The sequence below is a fragment of the Adelges cooleyi genome, unplaced genomic scaffold (assembly GCF_023614345.1).
Source record: "Adelges cooleyi isolate 19-005CV unplaced genomic scaffold, UGA_ACOO_1.1 ACOO_flye_CR_arks_rails_tigmint_CR_PRNA_574, whole genome shotgun sequence".
Lineage (NCBI taxonomy): Eukaryota > Metazoa > Arthropoda > Insecta > Hemiptera > Adelgidae > Adelges > Adelges cooleyi.
In genome coordinates this window covers 6504407-6520191 of record NW_026096268.1, presented here as the reverse complement: position 1 = coordinate 6520191, position 15785 = coordinate 6504407, and the positions used below count along the sequence as shown (strand labels likewise).

General features: G+C 33.1%; 3 protein-coding genes and 1 long non-coding RNA gene across 4 annotated transcripts; 1 reads left to right on the top strand and 3 right to left on the bottom strand.

Annotated features, from left to right (window-relative positions):
• Positions 1-611: 611 nt before the first annotated feature.
• On the top strand, positions 612-2069 carry LOC126843080 (probable DNA-directed RNA polymerase III subunit RPC6). The gene has a single exon (XM_050580392.1). The coding sequence runs from the start codon at positions 784-786 to the stop codon at positions 1744-1746; it is 963 nt and encodes a 320-aa protein (XP_050436349.1). The 5' UTR covers positions 612-783; the 3' UTR covers positions 1747-2069.
• A 223-nt stretch (positions 2070-2292) lies between these two features.
• LOC126843496 (uncharacterized) lies at positions 2293-3366 on the bottom strand. Its single transcript, XR_007686427.1, has 3 exons — positions 3279-3366; positions 3023-3178; positions 2293-2435 (listed from the first exon to the last, which is right to left on the bottom strand). It is a non-coding gene; the product is annotated as an uncharacterized LOC126843496 (long non-coding RNA).
• A 762-nt stretch (positions 3367-4128) lies between these two features.
• LOC126843064 (uncharacterized) lies at positions 4129-6402 on the bottom strand. Its single transcript, XM_050580371.1, has 4 exons — positions 5948-6402; positions 5236-5486; positions 4805-4898; positions 4129-4252 (listed from the first exon to the last, which is right to left on the bottom strand). Exons 1-4 carry the CDS (start codon positions 6400-6402, stop codon positions 4129-4131), a joined length of 924 nt encoding a protein of 307 aa, XP_050436328.1.
• A 1880-nt stretch (positions 6403-8282) lies between these two features.
• LOC126843063 (odorant receptor Or1) lies at positions 8283-11645 on the bottom strand. The gene is made up of 7 exons (XM_050580370.1): positions 11191-11645; positions 10249-10496; positions 9320-9422; positions 9142-9238; positions 8659-8763; positions 8405-8560; positions 8283-8333 (listed from the first exon to the last, which is right to left on the bottom strand). The coding sequence occupies exons 1-7, from the start codon at positions 11643-11645 to the stop codon at positions 8283-8285; spliced, it is 1215 nt and encodes a 404-aa protein (XP_050436327.1).
• Positions 11646-15785: the final 4140 nt, after the last annotated feature.

Genomic DNA, 15785 nt, shown 5'->3' with positions numbered 1-15785 from the left:
AAAAATGGAATAGCAAGTATAATGTATTTAGAAAAAAAAATAACAATTTGTTACATTTTTGTTAAAATATTATTTTGTATATTTAAAATCTACCGTTTTAGAAAAAACACGTATTTATTTTTATTCTACATACTATAATAGAAGAATATATTTTTTTTTTACTCGTAAGGGACATTTATGTATTTAGAATTAGAGTATTCACTGTTTAGAATTTAATAAAAAAATACATTTAAATTTTATATCATGTGCCGATACATATTTTAATATTTAATAAGTATTTATGTATTAACACTTTATTTCTTCATAGGTATACAAGATTAATATTTTAAAAGCGACTATCGCAGTCGCGTTGGCCCATTATTATACTCAATATAAAATTGTAATTTATTACTGTAATAAATATAATTTTAAATAATATAACGTTATTATAATTAGCTGTAGCTTTGTATAATAACAAATCAAACGGTTGTAAGAAAATAAACAAAATTGATCGTGTAATTTTTGATGGGAGAAAATCGGCAGCCGAATTTCGTAAATTGATAACACTTATTGCAAGCTTACCCATCTGTCTTGCCATTGTTATCGACGATGGACTATGATAAAAAAAAATGTGAGGTTATATCTTTGAATGTGATAGTGCTCGTGCTGTCTTTGCTGGCTTCCAAATTTCAATAATTGTGGTGCAGTAAATTTGGGAAGAAAGTGAGTACAAACTTGTTTCACTTGTGAGTACTAGGGCCAAATGTTTAAATTGTTTAATTCTATCATGTGACCGCTCGAACAATGGCGGCCGTGAAACGGAGTTACAGTGGTGGTTCTGTTGACGGAGTACCAGTTACGAAGAAGAGCCGAGAGACGGAACCGCAGACAGCCGAAAGCCGGGTACTTGATTTAATCAAAGCCTCAGGTACCAAAGGTGTATCCGACGATGACCTCATCAAAGAATGTCCGGCGCTGACTATCGAGGAGCGTGTCGACGTAGTCAATAAGTTAATCACGTCAAATGCCATAACGTTGCACAAGGTAAAGGACACGCTTAGGTACAAGTTCAAAGGGTCCACAACTTTAACACCTGGAGACGCCAATACCGAAGAGTTAGTCGTGTTCAATTTGATACGAGACTCGGGGCGAAAAGGTATATGGATACGCGATGTACGCATCAAGTCCAACTTGGGGCTACCGCGACTCAAAAAAATATTAAAATCTCTAGAGGCGAAGAAATCAATAAAAGCCGTCAAATCGGTGGCGGCGAGTAGAAAAATTGTTTACATGTTGTATGAACTAGAACCAGACAGTTCAATAACTGGCGGTGCGTGGTACTCTAATCAAGAGTTTGAATCCGAATTTATCGAAATCTTGACGAAACACAGTTACAAGTTCTTAGAGGCGAAAAAAGCTAAAGCTCTTAAGAATAACAGTGTGAGGAGCCCATTAGTTAAGTACAATTCTACATACGCAACTGCTGATCGTGTACTGGAGTTCATTTCAAAAACGGGCATCAGCAAAGTGAGATTGACTGTGGACGATATTTCATCAATACTCGATCTGTTAGTCTACGACGGTTTGGTGACGAAACGTGTGAACACCGATGGTAATGTCGAGTACCGTTCATCTAAGTCGTTAGTCAAAAGAAATGCTAGCAGTTTTGTGCCGTGTGGCAGTTGTCCTGTTATTAAACGATGTTCGGATGCAAATCAGTTGAATTCGCTTAATTGTATGCACATGAAAAATTGGACCACTATTTGAAAATTTTTGAAATTTTTTTTACCACCTGATGTATTCAATAATAGGCTAATTAATATTAAGGTTAATTTTACTAATAAAACTGAATAGTAAATTAATTTAAGTCTTTTTATTAGTATATTATGTTATAAGTAAAAAAAAAAAAAAATTACCCCTGTTAAAAAGGTTTAGGTGCTCTTCTGGGAGAATTCAAATACCTACCGGCTAACTAAAAAATATATTCTAAAAATGTTGATGTTCTTAGATATTATATTTGTTTTTTTCTGATAGAAGTGCCAAAAAATAAATTTTAAATAACGAATTTGTTATTAAATAGTCAATATGTATTTAGATATACAGTTAATTTTTTTTATTATTTATTATGATTTTTACAGTTTATCTATTTGACTTCAGTTGTGACTATAAGTGACATAATAAAATATGTTGAATTTGAGGTGAAATAAAATACAACTTTGTAGTAATATATATTGTACGTAATGCATATAATTTAACAAATTCTATTGAATCCAGACAAAGGCATGTAACCGGCAAAGGTTTCTACGAGCCCAAAATATTTTAATGTTACAAAGCTTAGAAAAAAAAAAAATAAAAACAAGTCCGTCTTAAGCCGATCAAAACGACAAGGATTTATAACCGTTGGCGGATTCGATGTTCCTCAACACCATGTAGTATGTATACAGTCTTTTGACAAACTATAAACAACAAGATCAAGTATTAAGTAGGTACCTATTTAATATTTGTTAACGAGAAAAGACGTTTTCGCAGTTTAGTCATATTAGTTCGAATTCATTTCTCCTCAAAGTGTGTGTGTAAAAAACCTTATACGCCCAAGTCATTTTTTTTTTTGTGAGCAGTAAGTATATAATATTGGTTTTGGTAGGAAAATCATAACCAAGTAGGTAGTTATAAGGTATACCCCACCCAAGTAACATAATACCTAGCTTGCAGAGGCGGATACAAGGAAGGGGGGCTATGGGGGCTAAAGCCCCATCCCTTATGTACTGAAATTGTATACATTAAAAGTGTATGTCATTTTATTATAATGTACTACATATTAGAATATTATAGATTTTTTTACTATATAAAAACGTTAACCCCATGACTATTGCTTACATGTATTTAAAGTTAATTTTTTTTCTAGCCCCTCCCTTTTATCATTCCTAGATTTCGCCTCTGCTAGCTTGTTCTCACGTTTCGTGTGGGAAAAAGTCGTCGAAACTCAAATGCGTATTAGGTGAAGTACAGTTTTACAAAATAAAATATAATATTGTACTCGTACGGCTATGAACGATCTGAAACACAGTTTGTACATGTAAAATCCAGACATAATTTTCGGTTTGTTAGCCCTGTTGATCATGATCATTACACACTGACCGATTGTCTTGTCGGCTCTCCACCACGGCGAACAGTACGACGTCTCTCCAACGCTGATTTGCTAGTAAAAAAAAAAAAACCGACCGTTTTGTCAACAGCTGTGCGTTTCGGCCGTATTGGTGTCGGCATTATAGTAAAAAAAATGTAATATATATATATACCTTTCTTATGATGTAATCACCAAAGAAATTGTTGAAGAACTGATGTACGACGCTAACGAAAATAAAAAATACCAAACTGATCGATTCACCAACGCCGACGCTGACCTATAAACACAATACTAGTGATGAGCTGTTGGACAGCTTGTTTTTACTATAAATAATAAATACTTGTTTATTATACTTATAATAAACAAGTTAGCTTAGTTAATTATGAGTAATGTAAGATATAGAAGTACACGTTTTGAATTTTTAACCTTTTTTTTCTACTCTAGCTGCGGATAAAAGTTTAGTCAACTACTGTTATTACTTATTTTGCTTTATTATTATCACCCTATACTTGGTTTAATTTGTATACAAGTGAGAAATAAAATAAAAATGATGTAACCGCGTGCTCTAATGGATGTTTGGTGGTCTATTTTATGTGATTATCACTTCTAACCAACAACAAAAAAACCAAAAATATAGAAGTGGCTGTCTACTTTAACCATCGCCCCTAAAAGGCCATAACAGAAGTGGTCAATATACTAGCCACCGCCCATAAAAGAGTTAAAATGCACAATAAAAGATAAAAATAAAGAAGAAAAAAAAACGCAGCTGCAATTTCTTGCAGTTAAAAGTACTGGTGGTAGTTTAAATTTATAGCGACCACATAAACCTATAAACCGATGTGTAACTTGACATTTTTTTCAAATCTAAAACATTGCCCTTTTAAGTCATTGAATATAGACTTTATTGTAAAATTGTTTCCAAATTTGAATTCAGCGAGCCCAAAAACATACAAAATGATATATTTTTATGTTTTTTATTCTAAAATTCAAGAGATTTTATTTTTTAACGCCTTTTTCAGATTCTAGACTTCTGTGCGACTATTACTTACCGTCGTCTGAAACATTGCAAACGTCACAGAAGCTATCGCGTGTAAATAATCGGCCAGCAATAGACTGCGAAACATGGCTTCCAATTTACTTATGTAGCTGTAAAAAAAGAATAGTCGGTAATTGTATTAAGAAATTACTATACACCAGTACATTTTTTTTTTGTCGAAGATTGTCAAACCCAAATAATTTTTAAAAGATTATCTAGTCCACCACTTCTTATCTATACTAACACATTAAAATGTCTACTGCCAGCACGCATCAATCGCATTCGTCTTGATCTAGTTCATTCCACTTTCCAGTCTTTCAACGCTCTTATATTAATATGTCTTCTTCAACTACAATGACACACCTTATCTCGTTGGTCTTCTATTACTATTGTGATTTGTGATTTCTTTTCCAGTGCTACTTTTGAAGATTCATGCTCACTCTTACTAGGTTTTCTCCTTATATTCCTCTTCTCGTTATAAACTCTATGGTAATTGGATTCTCTGTTTTTTTAATAAAACTCGTTAAGCCTCTTCCATCAACGTCCAATTTTGTCATGAAAATGGAGGGTTTCTGATGAACGGTATAGGTACCCTTTTTTGTCTGACATTGGAAAGTGGAATGCACTACGACAGTCGGTTTACTGTTGGATAGTACACTTACTCGAGTATCATTGTATGAAACTTGATGCATTCGCAAAGCCTCGAATGCCACATCTTATTTTTTTCACTTCCAAACCTTGTGATTGAACCACTATCTAGATTTTGAAAGAAATAATTATTGTGGTAATAGATATAAATGATGAAATAATTCCTACGGCGTGCGATTTTCAGGAGCGCCATTAAACGACGTCCTATCTATTTGATTAACATAATAAATTAAGTAAGGACATTAAATATATTAGGTATATTTGTATACATACTATTATATAGTATATTATTTACTATAATACATGCACTGTCTGTTCTGTATTACAATAAATAAATATTAATCGAGGATAACTGTCTAATGTCTAGTGCCTGTAGTTGGTATTTAACTAAATCCTACACTGTGTAATATGACAAACCCCTTTTAACATAACACATTTCGCTCACCATCAATTGTTAAGTCATTGAACACGTTGTTCAGTGAAGCATTGAGTAATTCAATTTGGCCTCCTATAGCGTAAATAGCGCCGAACACGAACGTGTCTATGCTCAAGTATAAGTTGACCGCGATAAACAGTACTGCCGACTTAAGTGTGAACATGGAATAGAACAGAGTGTAGTTGTTAATAGTAAACGGCATCCAACAGCTAAGCGGATAGCTTTTGGGGTCGTTGAAGTAGGCAAAATCCGATCGATCGCTAGAACAAAATATATAAAAAAACCAAACTTTATATTACTTATGGATAATATTAGTTGTAATTATTTACAATAAAAACCCATCACGGTATACATTTTTTCACCACAGTTTAGAAATAGTAATACAATAATAGAATTATTTAGAAAAACATGTAGCATCGAATGAATATTAGATGACAAATATCATCTAATACATCGGATGTGTAAAAATGGAATAGTTAAGTTTTGGGTGGACAATATCATGTATTTTGGAGTTGGAGTAGATAGCTAAAAACGGTATATAATCGAAAAATAAAAGTGAAACTACCAAACAAAGTTGGCATTTAATAAACTGATGGGAAGGCTTGATTCAAACTCATTCTCGAGAGTTAGGATCTGAAAATTCAACTGAAGGTCTATAATAAAGTAGTCTATCACAAATGTATAGTGCTCTAAGTTTTAATGATAGGTATAAAATGGATACCCTTTAGAATAGGTGATCAGCGGACTGACGATCAAGAAAGCAGACAACGCAATGCCTGTGATCAGATAAACGACGGTGACGCATCGCGTGGATTTCATGCGCTTGGCCACAAATAGCCTGGAAGACTGGCAATAGGCCTTGGTGCCTTGGTCGCCAATGGTCAACAGGGCGGATTGAAACTCGGCGTACCTGTCGCTGCACCACGTCATGCATGCCCATTTGTACAAACCGGTAAAGCTCATGGTCCACATGTCCACGGTCCGAGCCAATACCGACAAGTCGGGGGCCGCGAATATTTGGACGGTCATCGACAACGTCACGATGCCCACAACGGCGAAGAACATCACCCGATAGATGTTGAACGCGATCATGGCCGTCGCGTTGCTACCGTTGGCCGGCGGGAAAATGCCCAGCAATCTGAGCACATCGACTTGTAGATCCAGGCGGTAACTCATCGCGGTGGAGCTTAACATTATTTTAACGATACATGTTAGATTTTAATTCTATTCCTACCTCCAGAGTTGTGCAAATTCTTATTTATATAAATAAAAATGTATTCGAATATTTTTTTTCAATTTAAAATTGTTTGAAAATATTCAAATAATATTTTATTTGAATACATTTTACTTGCATACTGTGTTATCTATATGATTATTTAGATAACGTTTTATTCGAAGGATGCCTATCTCCATGCAGCATTGGCAAATATTTTTTTCTAATGACTTTTATTGATATATTACTATTTGTGGATTGTGACTTAATATACTTACTATAGTGTCTCCTTCGTATGTCTACATATCTATAATCTACTCAACATATTTTAAAATTGTCACCATTGTCTTTCAATCGAAAAGGTTGACTACAATCTTTGCAATCGGCGTATTAATTACCTACATAACCTTACTCTTTGTGGGGTTTCTCCATCTCGATTTCCTTACACATTCATGCATAATAAATTGAAATGATCCTATCTGAGAATTTACAAATGCTCTTATATACACGTTATAAATTACCCACTGTATAAATCTTAACCTTTGAAAAAATTATAGTATCTACATTAGTTCCACGCTAAAATCCTATCCCTGCTTCTTTCATCATATTTTTATTCGCCCAAGCCACCATCATATTCATCGGTAAAACTAGGAATAATTAAAAGCGCCGGCTAAAATTAATAATTTGCATCATTGCTATTTCTGTGTACTTACGTGGATTTTATCCAGTTGAATGCAATGAAAGAAGTTCTATTATAGCTCTTGGCTATAAAACCACTGTGGACACACTATTCTTATATTAAAATGTATTTCCGTGTGATATTTCAACTATCACATTATAAAACGTTTACTTATTAAGTATTCGATGTTAAGTATAAATTATGTATAACCGATACACTATTGTAATTATGTTTTGAATAATATAAAATATCGATATAAAAGTAAACGCAGATAATAACAACCATAGTCGACCTTAGCCGACACAAAGGCAAAATAATAGGACGTTTCATCGGCAACCTGTGTTTATCGTTTGATCAATATTAGGAAATTTTGAAGTACTCGTCGTTTTAAATTATTTATATCTACTGAAAACGACCTTGTGTGATTTGTATTCTCGAACATACTTCCATATTTATTATGTATATTGACTTGATGTAAGTTACAAGAATTCTGATACATTGGCAGACAAGTCGACATAATAAAAACATAGAACATCATCGTAGAATTAACTTTATGCAAGTTTTAGGTGCTTTTTACACGATTCTGCTTAATCCGCAGAATCATAAATGGTTCTATTGTTATCCTAAACATTTATTTTCTAATTTTCTATGTCCATGTCCGATGTCCATTCATTCTACACTCTACCACGTTACCTCTTAAAACATTCACATGCCTTGAATGTCTGAAGTCCTGGTGGGTCTTTATAGTTCAGCTTAACAGTGAAGAGTACTAGGAATACCACGTTGCTAGTATTTAACAGCATTAAAACATTTTACTGATTGGTCTTGGTAATGGTTTGTAAAGTTGATTATTAAACGCGGAACAAGAATAGATACTATTAATTGTATTGAGTAATAGACTGGCCATTATCTTTAAATGCAAACCTTTTTCAAACGATTTGACACATACACCCATATTGCGTTTATTAGAACAAAGGTCTACCAAAATATTAACGTATAACAAGAATGAAACAAATCTCCTAAACTAATAGAAATCTATATATTGTGTTTGCTTGTCACAAGTGATGAGATAATATGGCAATTTCCGTTGTCTGCGGTATTGGTATACTCAGATCACTATTTCCAGATTTCTAATCTTATTCATCCTTATTGCTAGGGCTCGGTTTATTGCAGTTGCCTCAATACCATGTAATAGGTATAAAGGGCTTTGACGAACTATAAACACACAATAGAATATATTAGCGTTATTCTGCTTGACCCGCATAAAGTTTTACAAGTTGACTTACAGCAATAAAAGATTTAAAGCACAATTTGTACATGTAGAATCCGTCGATTATTGTCTGCTCGTTCGATCTGGTGATCATCAACGTTAAACATCCACGAACTTGCTTGTCGGCTCGCCACCAAGGTACGTTGTAAAGTGAAGTCCTTACACTCATTTGCTTAAGAAACACACATCGTAAAGTATTACATACCCCTCTTAAAGATCGATCAATGTCACCGCCAAAATATAACAAATCAATTATGTGTTACCAGCCACCTTTTGGATGATATATTCGCCGAAGAAATTGTTGAGAAACTGATGTCCAAGACTCAAGGCTATAAAAAAAATTACAGCAATCTTTTCGCTGACGTCTACGCTTATCTGTAAACGAAAAACGGTATTTTATATTTACTCGAAACAAGGTCGGCGCCGTTGTAGATGCCTTTGAGAAGCCAAAAGGTTTTGTGAAACGGTTTTGTGATCCAACACTTAAAATCCTGATAATAATCTACGGTTAGCTATTAGAATAGTCAACTTGGTCAATCGCCATCACACTTACGCCTGACTAGAATACAATTTAGTTTAAACTCAGTTTCTCAGATTTCTCAGTTCTCTTGTCTCGCTGTAGGGTGTTTGGGTTTTTTAATGTTGAAAAACATTCGTCATTGCATATATTTTGTAAAATGTGACAGTTTGTGATTCGTAGACACCTCTAATAGGCTCTATGTAGATTTCATTGAGATAACAGCACACACTTACTGTCGTTTGAAACATGGCAAATGTCAAAGATATTAGTCCATGCAGGTAATCGACAAGTATGAGCAAGCTGAACATAACTCTTAGTTTTCTTATATACCTGTAAATTTATAATAAATATTTGTTTTTTTCTTAGTTAAACCATTCTGAGCTACTTTATAGTTTTAAACAAACACTATACTTTAAAATAAGAATATGATGTTTGATGGATTGCACAATCATAGAATGGAATTGATTTTGTTGATCTTTTTCGAATTTCATTGTTGAGTTTTGGTCGTCTCCATCTGTTGAAATATATAGAATACGGCGACAATATATTTTTTTTAAATTTTAGTAAGCTGTTAGGCTTTAGACCTTAGTGATGGTGTTCGAAAAGGAGAGTGTTTGACACTGAATAAAAGACACGGATCTACAATGAGAATAACTGAAGTGAGAAACATGGATTTCAAATTTAAACGTTTTTCAAAACCAAAATGAAGCGCTTCTAACAACTCTTACAAATCACATTTTAGAATTATTGTAAAATCGAAGAAAAAAGTTTATATTTAATAACTATAAATTAAAAAAAAAATTTACATCAATATATTGTGGTAGTTTTTAGAGAGTAAAATAAAAGTGTTCTATTCCAAAAAATAGTTAATGGCCAAATACTACAACTGCACTTAAAAGTTAGGTTATATAGTTTCAGTATTTTTAAACTATAGCCTTAATAAACGGCCACTTAAAATTCCGTCGTCAATATTTATTTTACTATTAAAGTAGATATCATACAACATAAATAAATCATAAACAATCTTAACTGATGGGCAACGCTAAGTATATCAGTATTGTAAACTTTTCGCTACTGTCTGTCGCTTTCCTCCTCTACCTTTGCTTCTTTGGACAACTGGTAAAGTCATAGGGTCGAAATAGAAATCTTTTAAGTTCCCAGCTAGCTGTGCCACATGTGATTTGTGTAATAGATAAATGCGACAGATAGATAAACGAGAAGAGATACAGACACAGACAACCGAAAGGACGACTGACTCTTTGAATATTTGGATACTTATCAATTTAGATTCAATCGTTAATAATCGACCACATGGAATACTATATGGTTTAATTATTTACCAGAAACTAATGTCTTTTCAATGTTGTCCAACGATGCGTTAAGCAATTCTATTTGACCACCCACTGCGTACATGGCACCAAACATGAATGAATCAATGCCTAAATAGACGTTGGTGATGCCTGCCATCGTAAAGACATGCAAGAAGAAGATACCGTTGAAAACCCAACGCTCTTTTACCGTGAACGGCATCCAGGCGCATAAGGGATAGCTATTTGGGTCGTTGAAATAAACCAAATCCGATCGTCCGCTAAAAAAACAACATTATTTATTGTTTAAAATATGTTATATGCGAAAACTTATCGCGTTCAGTCGACGAAGTGCCTGATTTTTAGTAATTTGCACTGATTTAGCACTGCGAGTACTATTATAAGGGTTTTCAAATACTCAATGGGTTTATTTAACATTATAAAATAGAACGCCAGTCGTAAGACAGTAAATCATCATTGAACTATACCATGTCTTAGAAATCTGCATTTACATTTCGAGTTATTTTAAATGATATATTTTTTCAATCAAAGTCTAATTTACGTTGCCACCCACCCTGTATGCCGGTGTCTTTGGGCAGTGACGCAAATGGGAAACAATCTGAGAAAGAGAAATCTCGTGGCGACCCAAGTGTTTAGTTTAATTAAAAACAAAATGTGCTCGATTATACTAAAATTGCTTCACTTATAATATATTTATTTGAGATATTGGGTGTATTACTGAATTTCCTGGAAAATGATATACAACCGTATCTACAGTTATAGGACTTTTGTCATTTTTTAATATTTAAAACTATATGAGTACAAATACCTAAGTGTACAATACATACATATTCTCTGGGTATATAAGTAGTCTTGTGTAAGCCAAGCCCTCCCCCTCCCAATTTTTTCGCCACAGTATTTCTACTATTCGACACGCCGAGTTAATCTAACTTAAACTGGCACTTTGGTATTTACTTTTGAGGATAATTCAGCAGAGGATTTATGGTATATAATAGAACAGCGCAGAGGCCACATAGTAGATAAATGACCGTGGTCTGTCTGACCGGCCCCATGTAATCGGCGGTGAACCGTTGAGCTCTCCTGCCATACAATATCAGCCCTTGGTTTTGGATTGCCATCAGGTTGGTGTTGAACTCCATGAAGTCGTCGCTACTTCTGGCCATGCAATACCACTTGAAGATGCCAGAGACGAACATGGTCCACAAGTCGATGGTGCGGGCGATCATTGTCAGGTCGGGGGCTACCAACAGCTGTAAGGTTGTGGCAAATGCAACTACCGAAACGACAGAGATGAACAACACGCGGTAGACCGTGTAAGCCCGGAAAAGAGTCGGGGATGAAGATGAATCCACAGGAGGGAATATACCGATCCATTTGAGCACGTTCGCCTGCAATTCGAGATAACTCATGTCGGTGCTTATTTCCAGTATTGACAATAAACCTGTACAGCTAACGAATTGAGTAAAACAAAAGCCAACATCCAAAACTACAGTAGCGAATAAGTTACTACCTATTGCTGCTGTATTATACGTCTTATAAATTATACTACGTCTGAGGTCGTTTCCGCCTCTTAACCTTCTGCCTCTTGTATATAGTTGGATTTTATTCCTCGTCGAAATTACATACTATTATACTGACTTTTCTAACTTTTAATAAAAAATAACTTCTCAAATAATGGTAAAATGATTTATGGTTATCACCCTATAATTTAGTCGAAATGCTAGTATATAATTGGGACTTGTATAGACCGATATGTTGAATAAATAAAATTTTACCTTCTTGTTAATTGCCTCGACATTACCTACTTTCCTCGAGTGATTACAATATCTTGACATTCGCGTTTTTAGCCTAGCCTTAGTAAACCGTCAACGTGCATCTATCCCCTTCCGCATATCCTATACTTCCTAGCTGACCTAACTTACCAACACTTCTTTTCTACTGTGCTAGCCAGTGAGTCTTAAATATTTCTTTTTGTTATTGTACTTTTCTTTATTTTAAGGTTCATCCCGTGCATATATATAAAAAAAATACTCATTCTCAATAGTTCTATCTAACCTGATTTCTAAGAGACAATGAAGTACTTAATTTTTATTATTAGATAGCTGTTATAGAACTAGGGTTATTTAATAGATAGTTTGGACAAATATTTTGAGAAACGGTTTGTAAATTAATCAAAATAAAATAGCTTTGCATATATTAATGTATGGTTACCACCCTACAATTTAGTCGAAATACTAATTTATAATTGGCACTTGTATTGGCCGATATATTGAATAAATAAAAACTCAAGACAAATTATCAGAACGCAAACTATTTCTGAATATATTTTATTAATAATTAATACATACTACACAACCTTAAGTCTACAAAAATTAGTTTGTCATTTAAAATGTATACAAAAATAATATGAAGGGCTGCGGGGAAAAAAGATCATTGTCAATTTTTTTTTTAAATGAGATTTTGGTTTTAAATTATTTGTATTGATGTATTGTATCTTTTATGCGATCGAACCAGGGAAAAAACAGATTAGTCGAGAGTAACGACCGCCGGAAGTTTAGGCATACAGGCAAAATGTATTACGTTTTGAAATTAAAAACATGATTTTCTCAGAATGTTAAAAAATTGACATTGATCTTTTTTCCCCGCAGCCCTTCATATGTTTAGTAGTTATAAAAAAATATTTTTTTATAACATCTAAATCCTAATAGTTAATTGAGAATCATTTTTAATTTACCCGGTCGAACAACGTGGCACTTTACAACGTAGCGTTTTTATGTTGGGCACTCGCACTGAAAGCCAAGCGACTTTCGTTCCGTCTTTCTTGTGAGCGTTACTGAACGACGTCGCTTCATCCTTCAATTGCTTATGACGTCATCAGCCCCACCTTTATCTGGCGAGTTAGCATCGTACAGCAATATACCTATGACAAAGTAGTCATATTCGTCTAAATAGTTGTCGACGATTTTTTTTATTACCTGAAAAGGTGTTTAAACAGTCCTGCTATCATTTAAACCTACTATGCCAGGAATTTTCATGATGCTGTGTCCACACCTAACAAACGTTTGTGGAAACATTGTTTGACAGACGTTTTATCATGATAACAATGTGTTTGCCAAGACAGTTGTGACCATGTCAGACTACTTAGAGCAAGTCGCGTGCTGCATTGGCGCCACTGCGTTTGTTATTATGCCTAATAATATTTAAAAAATTAAAAAGGAAAGAAGGTGGTGGGGAAGACAACTTTTTGGGCGATAAAAATAGTTTCTTTTTTTTTTATCAAAATGTTCTACACTTTGCTCAACATTTTCGGAATTTTTTTTAATTTCATCAGAATTTCGTCCACTGAGACTATCGTCATTACTCGATCCTGTTTCAAAAAAATCGAAATCAAATAAATTATCGTGTAAATAATTATCTGATAAGATAAAAGATATAAGAGATAAGATATTAAAGATAATAGAGATTAGATATACGAGTTAAGAGATACAATATTCGACCAGTTCCTTGGACGTGGGTATACTTAAATTGACATTAACTCGGTCATAAGACATACTACATAATACATATATACATGCGCCTACGTATCCGCTTGTAGTGTGGATATTCAAAAAAAACATTTTTCAGTTTAAAAGTTTTTAAAATGTTTAAATAATATTATATTTGAAATCTGTCACCTTTGACTTTCATTCGAAAAGGTTGACTACAGTCTTTGCAATCAGCATATTATTTATTTATATAACCTTACTTTTTTTGGTTTCTCCATCTCGATTTCCTTCCACATGCATGTATAATATAATTGAAATGATCCTATTTGAGAATTTATAAATGCTCTCACATACATGTTATATTATTGCCCACTGTTCAGCTCTCGGACAACTGTGCTAAAAATCTTAACCTTTAAATGAATTATAGTATCTACATGATTTCCGCGCTAAAATCTTAACCCTACTTCTTTCGTTATATTTTCATTCGCCCAAGCCACCATCTTATTCATCGGTAAAACTAGGAATAATTAGAAGTAACAATAGAGTCGATTGAAACCTCGTCTTTGTGAGAATAATAAAAAAAGCATAATCCCAAACAGACTAGAATAGAAAATATTTTTCCATATTAAAAAATTCGATTGAACACTGATTAAATTATCATTAAATTTAAATAGTTTGTTTTTATCAAGTAATTATATAAAATATTATTTCTTATAAATCTAAAATATTCTATATTTAGAAATATACTAGAAATATTTTTACATATACTAGTAAATATGGGAAGACAATTTTTTCGAATTAGTTAAAAAAAAATTACTCTAATCATTTTTTATAAGATATTTTGGTGGTACATTTGAAGAGTTGATTTCAAAATGTTCATCGGTATGTTTATTTAGTTTTATTAGTTTTAATTTTAAAACACTTATCATTTTTAAAAAAACAATTAATCGATTAATTTTTTTCTTTTTTTCGAATGAAAAACTGTCTTCCCATAATTACTAGTTTTATATATTTTCTAAATTCAAATATAATCCTTGAAAAGAACACAAATTATTTAAATAATACTTTTACAAATTATTCGAATAACTTTTATTTGAATACTGTGTTATATAGATGATTATTTACTATTTAGATAACGTTTTATTTGAATGGTGCAACATTAGATGAGTGTAACTACCTGTCGTTACCACTTGGTCAATATTAATATATTTTGAAGTACAATAAAATATAAACATTCCCATCGTTTTTAATTTCTTATGTCGACTGAAAACGACTTTGTGTGATTTGTATTTTCGAAGATACGTCCAATATTTATTTTGTATATTGACTTGTCAGTCAGTGTTTCGGAAGTCTTCCAAGTGCAAGTGCAGCCCTTAAGATGTAAATTACAAGAATTCCGAAACATTAGGAGAAGTCGGCATTAGAAAAATATGAGAATATCTTTGAAGTAACTTCATGCATTAGTTTCAGGTGCTTTCTACACGCTTCTGCTTGATCCACACAATCATAGAGGGTTCTATTGTCATCCTAAACAATTATTTTCAAATTTTCTCTGAACATGACTTATATCCATTCATTCCACAACATTCGCCTACCTTGAATGTCAAGCGAGCAATTTAGTTCATTCATTGTCATCCTCCGAAACCTGTCAATTCTTTTTAATCCAGCTAAACAGAGAAAAGTACTGGAAATACCACTCTGCTTTGAAACTGGCGTTTAAGAGCATTGAACATTTTACTGATTGGGCTTGGTAATCGTTTGTAAAATTGATTATTAAACGCGGAACAAGAATAGGTATTATTAATTGCACTTAGTAATTGACTGGTGATTGTCATATAAATGTAAACCCTTTTAAATGTCAATTATCACAGAAATTTAAACTTTTTTCAAATAATTTGACACAGAAATCAACATTGCGTTTATTAGAACAAAGGTCTACAAAAATGTTAACGTTGAAACAAAATTGATAGGCACAATATATCAATAACTAAACGAAATTCTTAACTTAATAGAAATCTGTTTACTAATTATTGTGTTTCCTCGTCACAAGTGATGAAATAAAAT

Coding starts and splice junctions, on each gene's coding strand:
- LOC126843080 (XM_050580392.1), top strand. CDS start 784: ATGGCGGCCGTGAAACGGAGTTACAGTGGTGGTTCTGTTGACGGAGTA.
- LOC126843064 (XM_050580371.1), bottom strand. CDS start 6,402: ATGAGTTACCGCCTGGATCTACAAGTCGATGTGCTCAGATTGCTGGGC. Junction 5,487..5,947: donor CTGATCACCTATTCTAAAGG/GTATCCATTTTA, acceptor ATTTTGTTCTAG/CGATCGATCGGATTTTGCCT. Junction 4,253..4,804: donor TTTCATACAATGATACTCGA/GTAAGTGTACTA, acceptor CTTTTTTTACAG/CTACATAAGTAAATTGGAAG.
- LOC126843063 (XM_050580370.1), bottom strand. CDS start 11,645: ATGAGTTATCTCGAATTGCAGGCGAACGTGCTCAAATGGATCGGTATA. Junction 9,423..10,248: donor TGAAAAGACATTAGTTTCTG/GTAAATAATTAA, acceptor ATATTTCAACAG/ATGGAGACGACCAAAACTCA. Junction 8,561..8,658: donor GCGAATATATCATCCAAAAG/GTGGCTGGTAAC, acceptor GTGTTTCTTAAG/CAAATGAGTGTAAGGACTTC.